Raw genomic sequence first — 16,109 nt, forward strand, 5'->3', positions numbered from 1 at the left:
TATTTGTTTTGACTTAGGTCCCGGACGGCGCAACTGTGGCCCTGGTGCCACGCCACACCAAACACATTCACCACGACAACCACGACTACGTGGCAGGAGAGAGTGAGTCAATTTCTCCCCTTAAAGGAAAAATCATTTTTCCCCTTGGAACATAGTCAGCATTTTCCCTGAGATTAATAAAGGCCTCGTGTAAGGGTGGTTACACGATTAGGGTGTAACTCTTAAAAAATATAATTTATTTCTAATCATCTTTCGACATTGAATCTAAGGAAATGCACATTAAACCATTCAAAAAATGTGTTTACCCATCTTGGGTAATGATATGCCATTTTTAAAAAGGTTTCTATGCTGAAGACAGCTTAAATGAGTAACAGGGTACAAGTAACTGAGTTGGGTTTTTAGCATAGAGTCAGCAAATATACAAAATGTGTGGCTCACCTTGTAGAGTGTGTACCATTAACATGTACATTACTCTTTATGTTAAGGTGCTTAGAATAAGCGTCACTTAATAGCTAATAAGGTCCTTATAAGATGCTAATTTACATTATTATTGTGTTAAGACTATATACATGTTAATAATATCATTTAATAGCAGTTAACTATGCACAGTCAGCGTCAAAAACACGTGTCCACATGTGTTGTTTTTTGTTTTGTGTCCTCTTTGTGTGTGCACATGTGGCTGCCATTTACGTGAAAGTGAAAGAGTGAAAGAATTCAAAACAACTGTCTTAAAGTGTTTTTATGCTTCACCTTTAAAATATTGTATTTATATGTAATTTCTATTCACATTCTATCAACCATTCCACATGGGGAACTGCGAAAAGCATAGTTAACTGTTAATAAGTGCATAATAAAGCATTTATTAACCTTAATAAGGCATTATTCTCGCTTTAGATCCGGTATTCCAAAAAAGCAATGTTAATTAATGCATAATTAACTGCCAATTAATGCTACTATTTGCTGCTTATAAATGCTGTTATTAACACTTATATAGTCTTATTAACACAATAATAAAAGCATAGTTAACTGTTAAGTGCAGTTAACAGCTGATAAATGCTATTATTAACACTTATATAGACTTATTAACACATAATAAAAGCATAGTTAACTGTTAACAAGTGCATAATAAAGGATTTATTAAACTTAATGGGGCACTATTCTTGTTTTAGATCCGGTAGCTCCAAAAAGCAAAGTTAACTGTTTTTTTACTATTAGCTGCTTATAAATGCTGTTATTAACACTTATATAGGCTTATATTAACACAATAAAAGCACAGTAAACAAGTGTATTGGTAACTGTTAATAAGTGCATAGTTAACTGCTGATAATTGCTATTATTAACACTTATATAGTCTTATTAAAACATAATAAAAACATTGTTAACTGTTAATAAGTGCATAGTTAACTGCTGATAATTGCTATTATTAACACTTATATAGTCTTATTAAAACATAATAAAAACATTGTTAACTGTTAATAAGTGCATAGTTAACTGCCAATTAATGCTACTATTAGCGGCTTATAAATGCTGTTATTAACACTTATATAGTCTTATTAACACAATAAATGCATAGTTAACAAGTGTATTGGTAACTTTTAATAAGTGCATAGTTAACTGCTGATAAATGCTATTAGTAACACTTATATAGACTCAGTAACACATAATAAAAGCATAGTTAACTGTTAACAAGTGCATAATGAAGGATTTATTAACCGTAATGGGGCACTATTCTCACTTTAGATCCGGTAGCTGCAAAGAGCATAGTAAACTGTTCATAAATGTTACTATTAGCTGCTTATAAATGCTGTTATTAACACTTATATAGGCTTATATTAACACAATAAAAGCACAGTTAACAGGTGCATCGGTAACTTTTAATAAATGCATAGTTAAATGCTGTTATTAACACTTATATGGTCTTATTAACACATTAAAAAAAGCATAGTTAACTGTTAATAAGTGCATAGTTAACTGCTAATCTAGTCCCTTCGGCTGCTCCCGTTAGGGGTCATCACAGCTGATCATCTGCCTCCAATACCTTCTGTTCTGCGCATCTTCCTCCCTTACACCAACCGCCTGCATGTCCTCCCTCCCCACATCCATAAACCTTCTCTTTGGTCTTCCTCTTTTCCTCTTTCCTGGCAGCTCCATCCTCACGTTCATTCTCCCAATGTAACTCTTATCTCTCCAACACACGTGTCCAAACCATCTCAGTCTGGCCTCTCTCACTTTTCCACCAAACTGTCCAACCTGAGCTGTCCCTCTAATGTACTCATTCTTAATCCTGTCCATCCTTGTCACTCCCAATGAGAATCTCAACATCCTCAACTCTGCCACCTCCAGTTCAGCCACCTGCCTTTTTGTCAGTGCCACCGCCTCTAAACCGTACAACATAGCTGGTCTCACTACCGTCCTGTAGACCTTCCCCTTCACTCTTGCTGGAACTGTCACAGATCACTCCGGACACTCTTCTCCACCCACTCCACCCTGCCTGTACTCTCTTCTTCACCTCTCTCCCGCACTCTGCTGCTTTGGAAGGTCGACCCCAAGTACTTGAACTCATCCGCCTTTTCCACCTCCACTCCTTGCGTTCTCAACTGTTAATAAATGCTGTTATTAACACGTATATAGTCTTATTAACACAAGCACCTGAATATAAAGCGGTGACAAAAATAATCTCGGAAAAATATATACATTTAACAAAATAAATGAATGACTTTGAAGCTGTTTTGGTAACAGGGTTGTATATTGAGTGACCTTCTCAAGTCAACGTCACGATATCAATGAAAATACAGAAAAAAAAAAAAAGAATGAGAAAACTGGCTTTACTTCTTCCCACGGCCTTCAGGGAATTCAGAGGCCACTTCTTGTTGAACGTGTGACTTGTGGAATATTCCAAATGTGTTAAACAGGGTAACAGGGTTGAGTGAATATTATAGGACACAGCTAAAATGTAACATTTTCATTACCGATAATGAATTACTCACACAAAAAATGTTTCAAGCATGAAATATGAAATGGATTCACACAGTAATGTAAAAATACGATTTCCGAAGGTAAAGTTTAGTTATAGTGGGTGGAGGCAAAAATGCTGTTTTCCAATTTTTGTTAGTAAATAGTTTTTATTCACGTTTTAAACAGTTTGTCTGAAACTTGCATGTGGGTTGTTGTATAGGACACTTTGCTTAAGTATAAAAACAATTTTATCTTTACATGTATATTTGTATATGTAATATCAGTGGGATACTCCAATCGTGGAGTCCACCCATAAGCCATAGCGATATTTCATTATGACCCCGTTGCCAGTGGGTGGTCTGGTGTGAATGACACTCCAGAAAATAAAAATGACATTCTGTTGAAAAAGTTAGCCGCTTTCCCCGTCTGCCCATCCATTTGTTGTTTTTGTTTTTGTTGTTGTCGTTATAGAGACCCCCATGCTGGAAGATGCCGATGAGGGAGGGGTCCGGCTCTGGCACCTTGTGAAGGCCAGCGAGGAGCCCGAGCTCCCCAAGCACCGGCGTGGCAGCTTGAGGGAGCGGGAGCGGGCCAAGGCTATACCTGAGATCTACCTGACGCGCCTGCTCTCCATGAAGGTACAACCACCAGCGCAGATTTTGAATCAAATAAACTTTGATGAAATTTTAAATGAACATCGAATTCAATTAAGCTATAATGTATACAAGTCATTTTTATTGAATCTTACCCAAGACAACCGTGCATCGAAACACTTTTTTTTTTTTTTACAATTTTGTATTTTTTAAATAAGGAGAATAAGACATTTTCTCAAAGCTTGCTGGATAATCCTAACGCGCGCAATTCATCTCCAAAGATGGAAAAAAATAAAAATATGCGTTAAGATTACATTTATTTTTTTTAATCGCAGGGGACGCTGCAGAAATTTGTAGACGACCTGTTCACCGTGATCTTGAGCACCAGTCGCCCAGTCCCGCTTGCTGTCAAATACTTCTTTGACCTGCTGGACGACCAGGCAGGACACCACGGAATTTCTGACCCCGAGACCATCCACATCTGGAAGACCAACAGGTGAGCGTGCCCACACACACACACACACACACACACACACACACACACATATTCCCAAGCGGACGGTAGCACTATGACCATATAACTCAGAAGTAAATGATCAAATCAACAGATACTTATGTTGCACATGCTTTTCTTGATTATCACCAGCCAGATGCCAAAAAGTCGCTAGACAGCGATCCCCTGGTGTTGGCTGACGTTTGTGAAACGTCTATTGGCTATTGTGACATGTCTTATCTTTTTGGGTCATTGGTGTCTGAAATACGTCTTTTCAGAACACGTCTTTCATTATCTTATCTTAGAAAAGTGTAATTGGGGAAAGCCTATTATGAATAAGATAATAGATAATAATATCTATCTATCTATCTATCTATAGATAATAGATAGATAGATACTTTTTATTTAGACATCTTTATTCATCCTTTGAGGGAAATTGCAGTGTCAGTAATGGCTTACATAAAAAATACACGATGATAATAATAATATAAAAAAGAAAATGGCAATATATGGAAAAATGTGATGGAAAATGGGTATATGGAAAAATGTGAAAATAAACAATAAAACCCAATGGTTGACTGTACACAATAAAATATGACAATATACACTAAACCTTATGATCAACAACCAAATATAACCCAAAAAAGTGATTTGGTGATTTGTTTCTAAACACATTTTACATGTATTGGAGCGGTCATACTTGGCATGGACCCTCCCCTAAAACAAGATAACCCCCCCCCCCCCAACTCAGAACGCATATTTATTTTCACTTTACACTTTTCACTATTTAATGATAAAGGCCCTGGCCTTTATCATTAAATCGAAGCCTAAAAAGAGGGGGGGGGGGGTTAAGATTCATATATTTAGAATTTCAACTGTAAATATTGGAATGTTTTCATGGAATATTTTAAAATAAAATGCTACATTTATTGATTCATTGACTTATTTATTGGTTTAAGAATTTTATTTTGAGTCATTTGGTCCTCTATACAGCGCATGCACTGGCATAACACACTGTCACCGGGAGTTACATGCACATGCACTTTACACAACACTTCACTAACAGTGTCCCTTACACCATCACTATCTCTATCATCATCTTTTTCTCTCTATCTCGGACTCCACCGCTAACTTGCTGTGTGTGTGTGTGTCCAGTCTCCCCCTCCGCTTCTGGATCAACATCGTGAAGAACCCGCAGTTCATCTTCGATGTGCAGGCCTCGGACCACGTGGACGCCGTGCTGTCGGTCATCGCCCAAACCTTCATGGACTCCTGCACCATCGCCGAGCACAAGTTGGGACGGGTGAGGGTCACTGACTGGGGGTCTGCATTAGCATCAGTGTTGTAAAGGGATGAACTACGTCTCTGACCGTCCCATGTCTCTTTTGTTCGTCTCTCTCCCACGTCCTGAACGGCCAGGATTCGCCGATAAACAAGCTGCTGTACGCCAGAGATATTACCCGTTACAAGCAGATGGTGGAGAGGTCAGTACGGTGCCTTGGTTTCTTGAAAAGCTACCTTTGTCGTGTGGAGTGATATGTCTGGATATGAAATCACACTGAAGTGTGTGTGTGTGTGTGTGTGTGTGTGTGTGTGTGTGTGTGTGTGCGTGTGTGTGTGTGTGTGTGTGTGTGTGTGTGTGTGTGTGTGTGTGTGTGTGTGTGTGTGTGTGTGTGTGTGTGTGTGTGTGTGTGTGTGTGTGTGTGTGTGTGTTGTAGGTATTACGCCGACATCAGGCAGACTATATCAGCCAGCGACCAGGAGATGAACTCTGCTCTTGCCGAACTGTCTCGGGTAAGCAGGCTTGTGACATGGGTTTCTGGGTGGCAGCTCATTTTAGCTTGTTTTTAATTTTTTTCTGTCCCATCTGTATGACCATATGTATGTGACAAATAATCTCTTCAACTTGAACAGCGAACAACCCCATCCGCGAGCAATTAACTTGTGGCCTCGTTCTCTGGTATTATGTTAGAACAGCTATTCCCAAACTGGGGTATGCATACCTCAGTGGTACATGTAGTGACGTCGGGGCTACGCCAAAATAATTGTGATTTACATTTTCAAACAGTCCAGGGCTTGAGACTAACTTGTAACCCGGGAAAGAATTTTGTAAAATAAATTTAAATTAAAAAAAAAAAAAAAATTATTAAACAATTTTCACATCAACTGGCAAATGACAAATTGTGCGGATTGCACATCTATCACTGTGGCTGCAGCGGCTGGCTGTCTGTAGAGAGAGTGCAGGACACTCTCAGTTCCTGACGATTCGCTCAATAAAAACAGTCGTTCACCAGACTAAGTTCTGTGCATCACTAAGTTCTGTGCATCACTAAGTTAGGTGTCGTTGGCTTGCCAGTGTTAACACAAACTGTTAACATGGAGATAACTTCCTTATGCCATACAATATCCAGCCATCTTGATATGATCTCCGAATTTAATTAAAAAGTAGTAAATAGAATTCCAAGCAAAATTAGTTCATTTGAATGTCAGTTATTTTATGGTCATCTAATTGGTGGAGCCTTAATCTACAGTACATTGGTAAAAGAAAGTATACTTTTAGTCAACATGCACGCATTTAAGCAAATATTTATATAAGACTAAAATTGTTTATTTCCTAATCCTTCCTGATCCACTGGCCACGTCAGCCTTGCTGAGCCGTGCCAGAGGTCGATTTTTATTCAACTGAGCCCTTCTTTTTCTTGTCAAGTTTTACAGCCTTGTGTCATGTTGTCGGTGAAATCAATGAGTCTGGAGCTATTCTGAGCCGGTCTATTCCAGTCCATTTCAATTTTAAAACTGCAGATACATTTTCTCACTTGAAGTCTGAGTCTGAACTGAATGGAAAATGATTTAAGACTGAAACTTCACAATTCACAATTTCACTGTACGTGTGAGCTGGTGCGCAAATGTTGTTTTTGTCAGATAACTAAATAAAGACCAAAATTATGCTGACCATGGTGCTAGAGGGGGTACGCAGCTGGAGGTTGAATGTGTGGAAGGGTACCGGACCGTAAAAAGTTTGGGAAACACTGCGTTAGAAGACGCGGAGACGCGGCTCTCCAGTTGAAAGCGCTCCAAAGCAGAAGTGATGCTACGTTCACGGGAACTTGGGAAACAGAAAAAGAGCGGATTTCACACACAGGCCTTTTAAGACCAGGTCGGGATAAATAAATAAAAAGTACTGTACTTATAGTAGTCAAGATTAGATATGATTATAATTTAAAAAATGCATAAACAGCACTTCAAACCCTATTTCAGATTTGTGAAATACTTATTCTATATGTGAAAACAAGAAAAAGCTGCATACCACAGTGTGCCTGGTTTACTAACGGAACTAAACTAACAGAAATAAAAACACACAGGGACTGTAAGCATAGTATATAAGTACAGTATAAAAATAGGTTAATAAGGCATTATGCATATGTTATTATAGGCCAGGCTTAAAATGCAGCCCAACATTTAATTTAGAAAATATCTACGATGTCCCTGCTCTGTTTCTCTATCCACCAAGGGGTCCTTGGGCTAAAACATGTAGAAGACGCCTGTTTTAAAGCATTATAATCACTTGTGCTCAGAGGCTCACGTGAGCAGTAGTATAGGTGTTTACCTAAACTTCTGTAGCGTTCCATTATGCAAAAGGATCTAGTTCCCCTCAAAATACATGACTTCCTAGTTGCTGTGGTTCTTTAGATTGAGACCAAAGAAGAAGTGGTTATTATGAAATTATTGAAAACTGACCAACTCCATCTTGTGGCCTAAGTTGGTAACTGACAACTGACAAGCCTGAGGAGCAGAATTAAATCTAACCAATTCACGTTCAAGTTCAAATTCACCAATGACTGTTTACATGAATAAACAACCAGACACCATTCACTCAGGCAAAGCATTTTTTTGGGGGGAGCAATGTTTGTCAATCATTGCTTTCAACCACCTGTCATCATATGGCCAACTAGGGCCTCGTAGACATCGAAAGGACTTTTATATGACACAATTATCCAGAGTAACAATTGTGTCATGTGTGGAACTAGTAGACCTATCAGCTTGTCTACACATTGGGGATTCCCTAAATCTTTTCCATTTGCAGATTGCTTACCCTGACCTTAGCTACACCAAACTCACTCCTACACGTAACAAACACTAACTCTTATCCCTAACTGAACCACCTCTGACCTCACACCGAACCACATACTTTTAGTTTCAACCCCACCTTCCTTTTTACTTAAGCTTTCGGCAGGGCCACAATTTAAATTGTAATGGAAATAGACATCAATGTCAAAGGAAACCTTTCTTTCTTTCTTTCTTGTAGAATTACTCAGGAGAGTTGAACTACCTCGTCGCGCTGCACGAGTTGTACAAGTATATCAACAAATACTACGACCAGGTAGGTGGATCACCCCAGACTTACATTCAAAGTGACTTACAACTTGTTTACACAGCAATGCAGGCAAGCCATGCAGGGCTCATCAGGAGCAGTTAGGGGTTGAGTGTCTGGCTAAAGGAGCCGGGGATTGAACTTACAGTCTTCCCATTACAAGACGTAATATTTCTGATCCATCTCCTCTGTCCTTCCTCCTCCATCAGATCATCACAGCATTGGAGGAGGACCCCACGGCCCAGAAGATGCAGCTGGGCTACCGGCTGCAGCAGATCGCCGCCGCCGTGGAAAACAAAGTCACAGACTTGTGACAGGGAGTCGCCCAGCGGCGCCCAGCCGCCAAACTGAAGGGATTGGGGGAAACATTTTTAAATGTTCAAGTTTTTGCCGGGCGTACCTTGGAGGACATGGGTACAGACGAGACGAATGGACTGGGATGATGAGACTCTTCTGTTTTGAGGGGAGGGCACTGGTTTGATTACGCTACTGCTTTTCCTTTGACAAGAACGATATTCATGTTCACATACCGGCACCTACATGTTTTTTCCAATATGATCTGGTTCATTGTGCTTTGCTGAACTGAAAGGACGTTGAAAGGCCCCACTCTCGCCCCGTCCAGTCCACTTCAGTCCAGCTCCTCTATTTGCTGGAGTTTAAAAACTGAAGTTGGAACGTGCAAATGGGAGGACGTTTGTCCCAGCTTTTGTCTATCAAGTCGTAACTGGTGATGTCAATATATTTTTTTCTTTTTCACTTTATGAAGAACTACTTATTTTAAAGAGTGTACCTTATGTGTTTGTAATTTCCATAGGGTCAGAAGACATTCGTGTGTGTGTGTGGGGGGGGGGGGGGGTCTGTATATCTCTTTGTGCGTAGCAGCAATAACACCGTAAACAACCTTGTTATCGTGCCACATCATGTTATCATAAGTAATTTGACGATAGTTTCTTGAACAATTTTGTACGATTTGATTGGCATAAAATGTCTTCCTGAAAGTCTTTTCTTGACGGAAGTGAACGTCATTGTGAGAGTAAAGGTGGCTTTCTGACTGAAGCGATCGGTCGTGCGCACCGCTTATTCTCCCATGCCACACTTTGGGGAAAAAAAAAAAAAAAAAACATTGAGAAGACTCGGCTGGGGTCGTTTTTGGTAAATTATTCCCCCTCTACCTCAGTCCCAAAAAACTAACGCTGGCTTAGCGGTGTAGCACATATCCGTCCTTTCAAGGATACGCGGCTTGATGCATAGACGTTACGTGTAATACGGAACGCTGGTCAGACACACAGACACATACCTGTTTCAATCAATCGAAATGTTCACTTTTCAAAATTCGCCTTTCCCCTTCTAACAAAACACGGTACTCTGGGAAGCATTTGGAAGGTACTTCAAACCTGCATCTTCTGCCATCTCACTTCCTCCTTTTTACGCTGCGTGCCTCGTTTGAATGTCAAATGTCACTGGAAAGTTTGAATGGAGACGAGCGGAAGTCCATTCTGTACCAAGGCTGCAAATGAAGTGGATTCTTGGTGTGTGTTACCGACGTATTTTATTCTGGGTCTAATATGTCTCTTTTATTGTTCGTTTTTTGCCTCTATTTTAACATTCCTTTCGCCTTTTCGACAAAGAAAAACACGACTGAATGTTGTAGTCTGTAGGCCGTAGCTATGGTACTGCTTGGAAATGCTGTGGCAATTTTTGCCTTTGGTTTTATCTTCTCCAGCGATGTCCAAACTCCTGTTTTGTGTGTTTTGTCAGGTTTTTTTTAATCGAGCACACTGTACTGTTTTTGAAGTGTTTGGTCTCCCCAGTTCAGACGGTACGCTTTGAGCAAACATTTCCGCGGGAAGAGGGTCTCGACGATCAAGTCAAAAAGGACTAACGTTGCGCTTGCACTTTTGACTTCCTCACATTTAGTGACCAAAAAGATACGACGGCCGTGGGGGGTGGGGGAGTTATCTTTAAACCGTCTGTACTTTTTCATGTCCAAGCGACCCTCTCGAGGAAACGGATAAAAAAAAACCTCTAAATTCGAGTTACAAGGTACATTTCTGTCTGTAATCGGTCTCTGGTGCGTGCGCATTAGCCTGTAGGTCGTCACTACAGAACCTAACACACAATTAACTAATGACTCATTTAATTGGATGGTTTTTACTGTCATACGCTTTCTGTGTAGATGGGTATAAAGCCTCTTAATAATTAAGGCAAGGCCATCGGAGGGAAAATGCTGTTGTTAGGGTGTATAAATTCAACTATGTAGAGCAGGCTCTGCAAGAGAGCAGTTTAAAGAATGTTTATTGTCTTGTATGTTAATATCATTGTACATACTGATTTAATAATGTAACTAGTGATTTAACCTGTTCAATGAAAGCGTGCAAATTTTCACAGATGGCGATGTAATAAAGTATTCATAAAACAATTTTTTTCCATGCTTTTTGTAATTATAGTGAACTAAAGTATTAAGATGTTTTCCCCTCGAACGTCTGCTTCGTTGTTGGGAGGAGGGGGAACCTATTCATCGCGATGATCTTGTTTCCCGTCGGGCCCTATAACGCACGGACAGGAAGCCACGCGCGGCAAATAGCGCAGATGGTGGCTTCCGGTAGGAGCGAGCGGAGTTTGATGTTCGAAATGGAGTGAAGGTGCGGAGAGCAGCCACAGGTCGCCGTCGAGGGGACGTCATTGTGACCGCAAAGTCTGAGTTCACGCCTTGTCGCCGTCGGAAGCGAAAGCGCCCCGACGTTTCCTGGGATCTGCTCGTCTGGGAGTCCCGCTGCAGTTCCGCTAGCTGCGTAGCTCAGGTGGCTAGCTCACCTACGGTTACGGTAGCGCCAGTTAGCATCAGTAGCTGCCGACGTAAGCTACTGATCCGCAACCCAGATGTGTGCGCTAACTTTCGCATTCGGTGTCATTTAAAAGAAGAAAACATCGTATTGCGTCCGGTTAGCATGAATGCCGAGCTGGACATATGTGACGATTTTGTTGATTCAGTGTGTGTGTGTCTATATATATATATATATATATATATATATATATGTATGTGTGTATATACATATATATTGGATCGCTTTTACGACATAGAGTATGCCAGGGAAATGTACATTTATAATGACAATGAGACTAAGATTATGTTATTTTTTAATTATAAAGATCACATAGAAAATGTATCATATTTGTTTTGCGTGAAGTCCTTGGAAATTAAAAATAAATCCTTGAATTTCATTTTGTAATGCTAGAACGAGCCCTCTTTCCAACATGGGTTTGAACTGTGTACAGATAATGCCTTATCTAAATACTGTTCTTGCTATTTCATTGGAATACAATTCTATTGACTACGTTTGTAGGAGCATAAATAGTGAATCACATTCCATTGTGTGTTGGCGTTAACGCGATATCTAGTGATATTTTTTAAATGCACAATTTGTGACGATCTGAGAGCTGCAGTACGGCACGGCATTGTTGTTTTTACCCTAGGGGTCTGCTTAATTATTTTTTTCCTCTGTGCAAACTATTCAAGTAAACAATGGAGCCCTTGGAGCAGCCGGGCCCAGATGCAGGCTCTCAGGATGTCAATCCTGTCTTCCTGCAGCAACTCCGGGAACTAGATATTCCCGAAGAGGCGGCCAAGCAGGTAGGGAAGCAAACTCCACATGGGAAGAAAGAAAAACACATTACAGAACTCATCCACAATGAGGCGGAAAACACTCACACATTTCTATGGTTACAAATGACAATTTAAACTTTTTTTTTTTTTTTAACTCCTTCAGGCTCTCCTGCACACTAGGAATGTGTCTGCTGAGGAGGCGGCCATGTACTACTTCAACAAGCTGGAGAACGAGGTGCCCTTAAGCTAGCCTTAGTCCTGGCAGGTACACCTTACTACGGCGGTTGTCGTGGGGGTATGTCCAATCCGGCACTAACCATCTCTCCCCTGTGTCGGCTTTGTCTGCCAGGAGGAGGGAGACGACGACCTCATGTTCAAGATGGTCTTTGTGGTGAACATGGACCTTGCCATGGGCGTGGGAAAGGTCAGTCTGGCGGAGGAGGACACAGCGTTGTGTCTGGGAAGTTGTTGGGCAAAGGAGCATGGTTCTTGAGCTCTCACAGCTCCTGTTGCTGGAAACCGGAAGCACATTTTGGTGGATTTGTTATTTTAGACTTGTTTTGACTTGAATGCAGAAACTTCACTCTCCTCCGTTGAGGATAATTGGGTCAGGATATTTTGATCGCGATGTGACCCACTTTCAGCATTGCTGTATTCTTAATGGTCAACTGGCCAGGCTTGGATAAAGCCTTTCTGTGTGCCGTTGTGCAGGTGGCCGCCCAGGTGGGCCATGCTGCTGTGGGTCTGTACCAAGCTCTGCAGGCGAAGAACAGCTGGCGAGAGATGGCCTGGAAATGGGACCATAGCAGGTAAGGCTGCCATCTGTCACTCGGCAGTGGCCCGACACCAGACTTTTTATCAAATATTTATTAATTTATTATGTACTGCATGCGAGGTTTAATTAAATAATTTGGTTAAATCGAGAGAAAAGTCAACAATGTTTATGTTATTGCTGCAGTGCCAAGAAGGTGGTGGTACAAGGCACAAACATGGCTCACCTCCTGGAGCTGCAGGCACTGGCCATGAGCCTCAGCCTTCCCACTTATCTGGTGCAGGACGCAGGGCTCACCCAGGTGAGGGGTATACGCCGCTCTCCAGCCATACCTTTGTGTTATTACTATTTTTTTGGAAATCATAAAATGGTAAAGGTCGTACAAGTCAGCCATTTCGGCTTGGACAAAAAAGCATCTTAGGAAGTTCAAGATCATTTGAAGCAGTTTTGATTAAAGTCATTTCACCAAGAGTATTAAATATGGCCTTAGTTCCCTATTGAACTGCTGCTTGTCCAGATTTGCGTTGAGCACCCTTCAGGCGGCCACTGCCAAGGGGGCATGTGGCACTTTTGCTTGTGGGCCCCACCGCATTACTGGGAACAACAGAAATATTTGATGCTAATGTAATTACTATACTATATGGACCTTTGTCCACTTTGAAAATAATGTGAAAATGTTTTGTTTTGTTTTTTTTCAAATGCTGTGCCTTTTTTTTTTAATCAAAAGGTTTTATCTCAAATCATTAGCAAACCCTATTATTGAACCGGGCATGTTTCCAATGCCTGTTTTTCCAACCAGTTTGCCTTATCAAACAAAAAATATAGCATTTTGTAGCTTAAGATTCTCTTGGTCTTGGCTACATTACGTAGAGGGGGTGCTTTGAAATAGGCAGCTGAACTCGATTGAGCCCGGAGGCCTTTTTATTGCTGGACCAACAGCCACGACAAGTCGTGAGTGAATAGGACCATCAAAGGTCACCTTATTTTATACATTGCCAGTTATTCCACCACTGTTTTCTATACAAATGCTCACACCCTTGATATTTGTGAATTGAGCTCCTCCAACCTTGAATTGCGGCCTATCATCCAAATTTTAGAGGAGGGTTGGGATCAGTGACGTTGCTATGAAGTAAAAAGAAAGGGAAAAACAATTGTAATATTCCTAACGTTACTCGTTGATTGTTTGGTGGCAGGTGGAGGCCGGCTCGCGCACCGTCCTCGCAATCATGGGCGAGGAAGAAATGGTGAACAACGTCACTGGAAGTTTGAAGCTGCTCTAAGCGACTCCCGAGCCACTGAGGCGATGTGTGGGCCGTGCAGTGCCGCACGGGCAGCCAGCAGAGGGCAGCATTCCCCAGCAGAAGAGAGCGGGTCTTGGCACGCAAAGGTGCAGCAACAACCTATGAAGGAAAAAAATAAATAAAAAGGGGGAGAGAAAAAGAGGCAAACAAGACATGTCCAAACACCAGACGCTGCATAACACCGCCATTTTTTAATTTTTTTTTTTGTCTTAGCTCCCTGTCTGAGATGCTGTCTGGAAAGCATTTGGAGAACGTTGGAGATTAATTGGTTCCTCGCGCAGGAACAATGGAAGGCAACAGAGATATATGTATTTCACCCCTTTCACCATTTATTCCTTTTACAGGGACTTGGCTTTGCTCGTTGCAGATGCGAACCATCTCTCAACCACTGTGGGAAGAAAATGTAGGCGGTTCTTCATTTTAACCAGGCAAATGCATCTGTTTATTTCTGCTGATTAAATTCAAACACCTAACCAGGCTGGCTAGTGTAGGGATTGCTTGAAAATCTGTTTGAAAACCTGATTTCCTGTCACTGTTTTAGAATAAAAGGCATCCCATTCGTTTGTAGAAGCAGATGCTGTTGCCATCTCTTGTTCCGTTTTTTCCCAATTTTAGATGGCGGGGACAAAATTCAAGTGTAGGGAATATTCTTTTTGTGGTTGTCAACTATTGTTATTGTAACTCGTGGCACAATACGTGTCCAAGTATAGAACTGTGATCAGATCCGTTGCAGAGGTAGGTTCCTGTTAAAATCAATCCACGGTTAACTTGATAAACCGAAGAAAGGTTGATGCTTACTTTTTCGATGTTTAAATGATAAATGTATGTATGCAATTATTTTTCAATTATACCCCCCCCCCCCCCAAAAAAAAAAAGATTCCTACCCCACATAAATTATAACACTTATTGTCAAAGGCTGTATTTTGTTTACATGTTTGTTATGGCCATATACTGTATATGTCATGTGCGGTCCTTGGTGTTGCTGTATAGTTATGGGCCTTTTTGCTTTATGCAAAAGAAAAAAAAAAGATGTACGCTTCTGTAATAGCTGCAAGATTCCATAATAAAACTCAAGAGGAGTCAGGAATTGTGGTGGTGGTGGTAATTGCTACCTCTTCGCTGCCTGTGCGGATCTGCGTCTTGGGCACACTCATTGTGGGTGACGGTTCATTTACGACGAGGAAGAACGCTCACCATATAATTCATTAAAGTCCGTCGCTGATTGTTTGTACAGAGCCCTTATGGGAGGCAGCAGGTACAGTGTGTTACTGTGGAATGCGGTTTTCTTGTTCTGCTCGTTCGTCAGGCCACCGCAACAAATGACGTCGGCAGCTACCCTCTCAGCCAATCCGAAGCCGCCACCCAGGTCCCGTGACACGACCACGAGCCAATCGCCTACGTCCTGACGCACGTCTCGCTATTATTTGCGGCGACGTTTCTCTTCCTTCACAGTATTGTTTCGGTATTGACCCGTTCTAGTGTTGTCAATCAGCAGAATATCCATTCGTCGGATAACTGACACCGTCGCAGACAGCGGGATTACCGATATCGACAATTCCCGTTAGAAAGCGAAATTGTATGGTTTGAAAACCGAGGTGACTGTATTTTTCGCCTTTGGTCCTTATTTGTGTCAACAGTCGCGGATCCCACACGAGCGACACCGAGGCGGGGCTGACCCTGCAACCGGGCCCCAGAGACCCCGTGCAGCTACGGGCCGCCACTTAGAGGTACTGGTGGGACGGAAGGTTCTCTTCTCGCGGAGACGGATAAGCAACATAATCCCACTAGTTCGAATGAGCTCCGACGTGTTTGCTTTTAATAAACAAAATGTTCCCAAAATTTGAAATCTTAGATCCGTGTTAGTGTTTTTTTTTTTTTTTTCCACTCCCGAGTCCGTCCACACTCTCCCGCTCCCTCCGTCCGTGTGGCAGCGACGCCCGCAACGACTACGGAGCGGAGCCGCTGCGCCCCGCCTCGGATAGTGCCCGCCCCCTCCGTGCGTCGACGGGGAAAAGGCGC

The 16,109-nt window shown here is 41.7% G+C and overlaps 2 protein-coding genes across 6 annotated transcripts in view; both read left to right on the forward strand.

Annotated features, from left to right (window-relative positions):
* The window catches only part of plxnb1b (plexin b1b), a 91,631-nt gene extending 82,347 nt beyond the window's left edge, over positions 1–9,284 (forward strand). Inside the window, exons 32-39 of one of the 2 annotated variants that reach the window (XM_080001290.1) lie at positions 18–102; positions 3,427–3,593; positions 3,884–4,044; positions 5,197–5,344; positions 5,461–5,525; positions 5,760–5,835; positions 8,348–8,422; positions 8,623–9,284. In XM_080001290.1, the coding sequence (XP_079857416.1) occupies positions 18–102; positions 3,427–3,593; positions 3,884–4,044; positions 5,197–5,344; positions 5,461–5,525; positions 5,760–5,835; positions 8,348–8,422; positions 8,623–8,727 (882 nt within the window). In that variant the 3' untranslated portion in view covers positions 8,728–9,284. Of the gene's footprint in view, positions 1–17; positions 103–3,426; positions 3,594–3,883; positions 4,045–5,196; positions 5,345–5,460; positions 5,526–5,759; positions 5,836–8,347; positions 8,423–8,622 lie in introns of those variants that run through there. The other variant, XR_013844172.1, reaches the window with a different exon arrangement.
* Positions 9,285–11,001: 1,717 nt separating this feature from the next.
* On the forward strand, positions 11,002–15,177 carry LOC307230962 (putative peptidyl-tRNA hydrolase 2). Of its 4 annotated transcripts, XR_013844179.1 has the most exons (8): positions 11,002–11,214; positions 11,931–12,044; positions 12,181–12,252; positions 12,367–12,441; positions 12,729–12,826; positions 12,976–13,090; positions 13,983–14,176; positions 14,435–15,177. XR_013844179.1 is itself a non-coding variant. In XM_080001468.1 (7 exons), exons 2-7 carry the CDS (start codon positions 11,937–11,939, stop codon positions 14,067–14,069), a joined length of 555 nt encoding a protein of 184 aa, XP_079857594.1. In that variant the 5' UTR covers positions 11,002–11,269; positions 11,931–11,936; the 3' UTR covers positions 14,070–15,177. The 4 variants fall into 4 exon arrangements, 3 of the variants coding, with proteins under 3 accessions (XP_079857594.1, XP_079857593.1, XP_079857595.1); XM_080001468.1 differs by having other exon boundaries at positions 11,002–11,269; positions 13,983–15,177; XM_080001467.1 differs by having other exon boundaries at positions 13,983–15,177.
* The last annotated feature ends 932 nt before the right edge of the window (positions 15,178–16,109 follow it).

This window comes from Zeus faber (genome assembly GCF_960531495.2).
Source record: "Zeus faber genome assembly, chromosome: 5".
In the NCBI taxonomy this organism is placed as follows: Eukaryota; Metazoa; Chordata; class Actinopteri; order Zeiformes; family Zeidae; genus Zeus; species Zeus faber.

Coding starts and splice junctions, on each gene's coding strand:
- LOC307230962 (XM_080001468.1), top strand. CDS start 11,937: ATGGAGCCCTTGGAGCAGCCGGGCCCAGATGCAGGCTCTCAGGATGTC. Junction 12,442..12,728: donor TTGCCATGGGCGTGGGAAAG/GTCAGTCTGGCG, acceptor GCCGTTGTGCAG/GTGGCCGCCCAGGTGGGCCA. Junction 13,091..13,982: donor AGGACGCAGGGCTCACCCAG/GTGAGGGGTATA, acceptor GTTTGGTGGCAG/GTGGAGGCCGGCTCGCGCAC.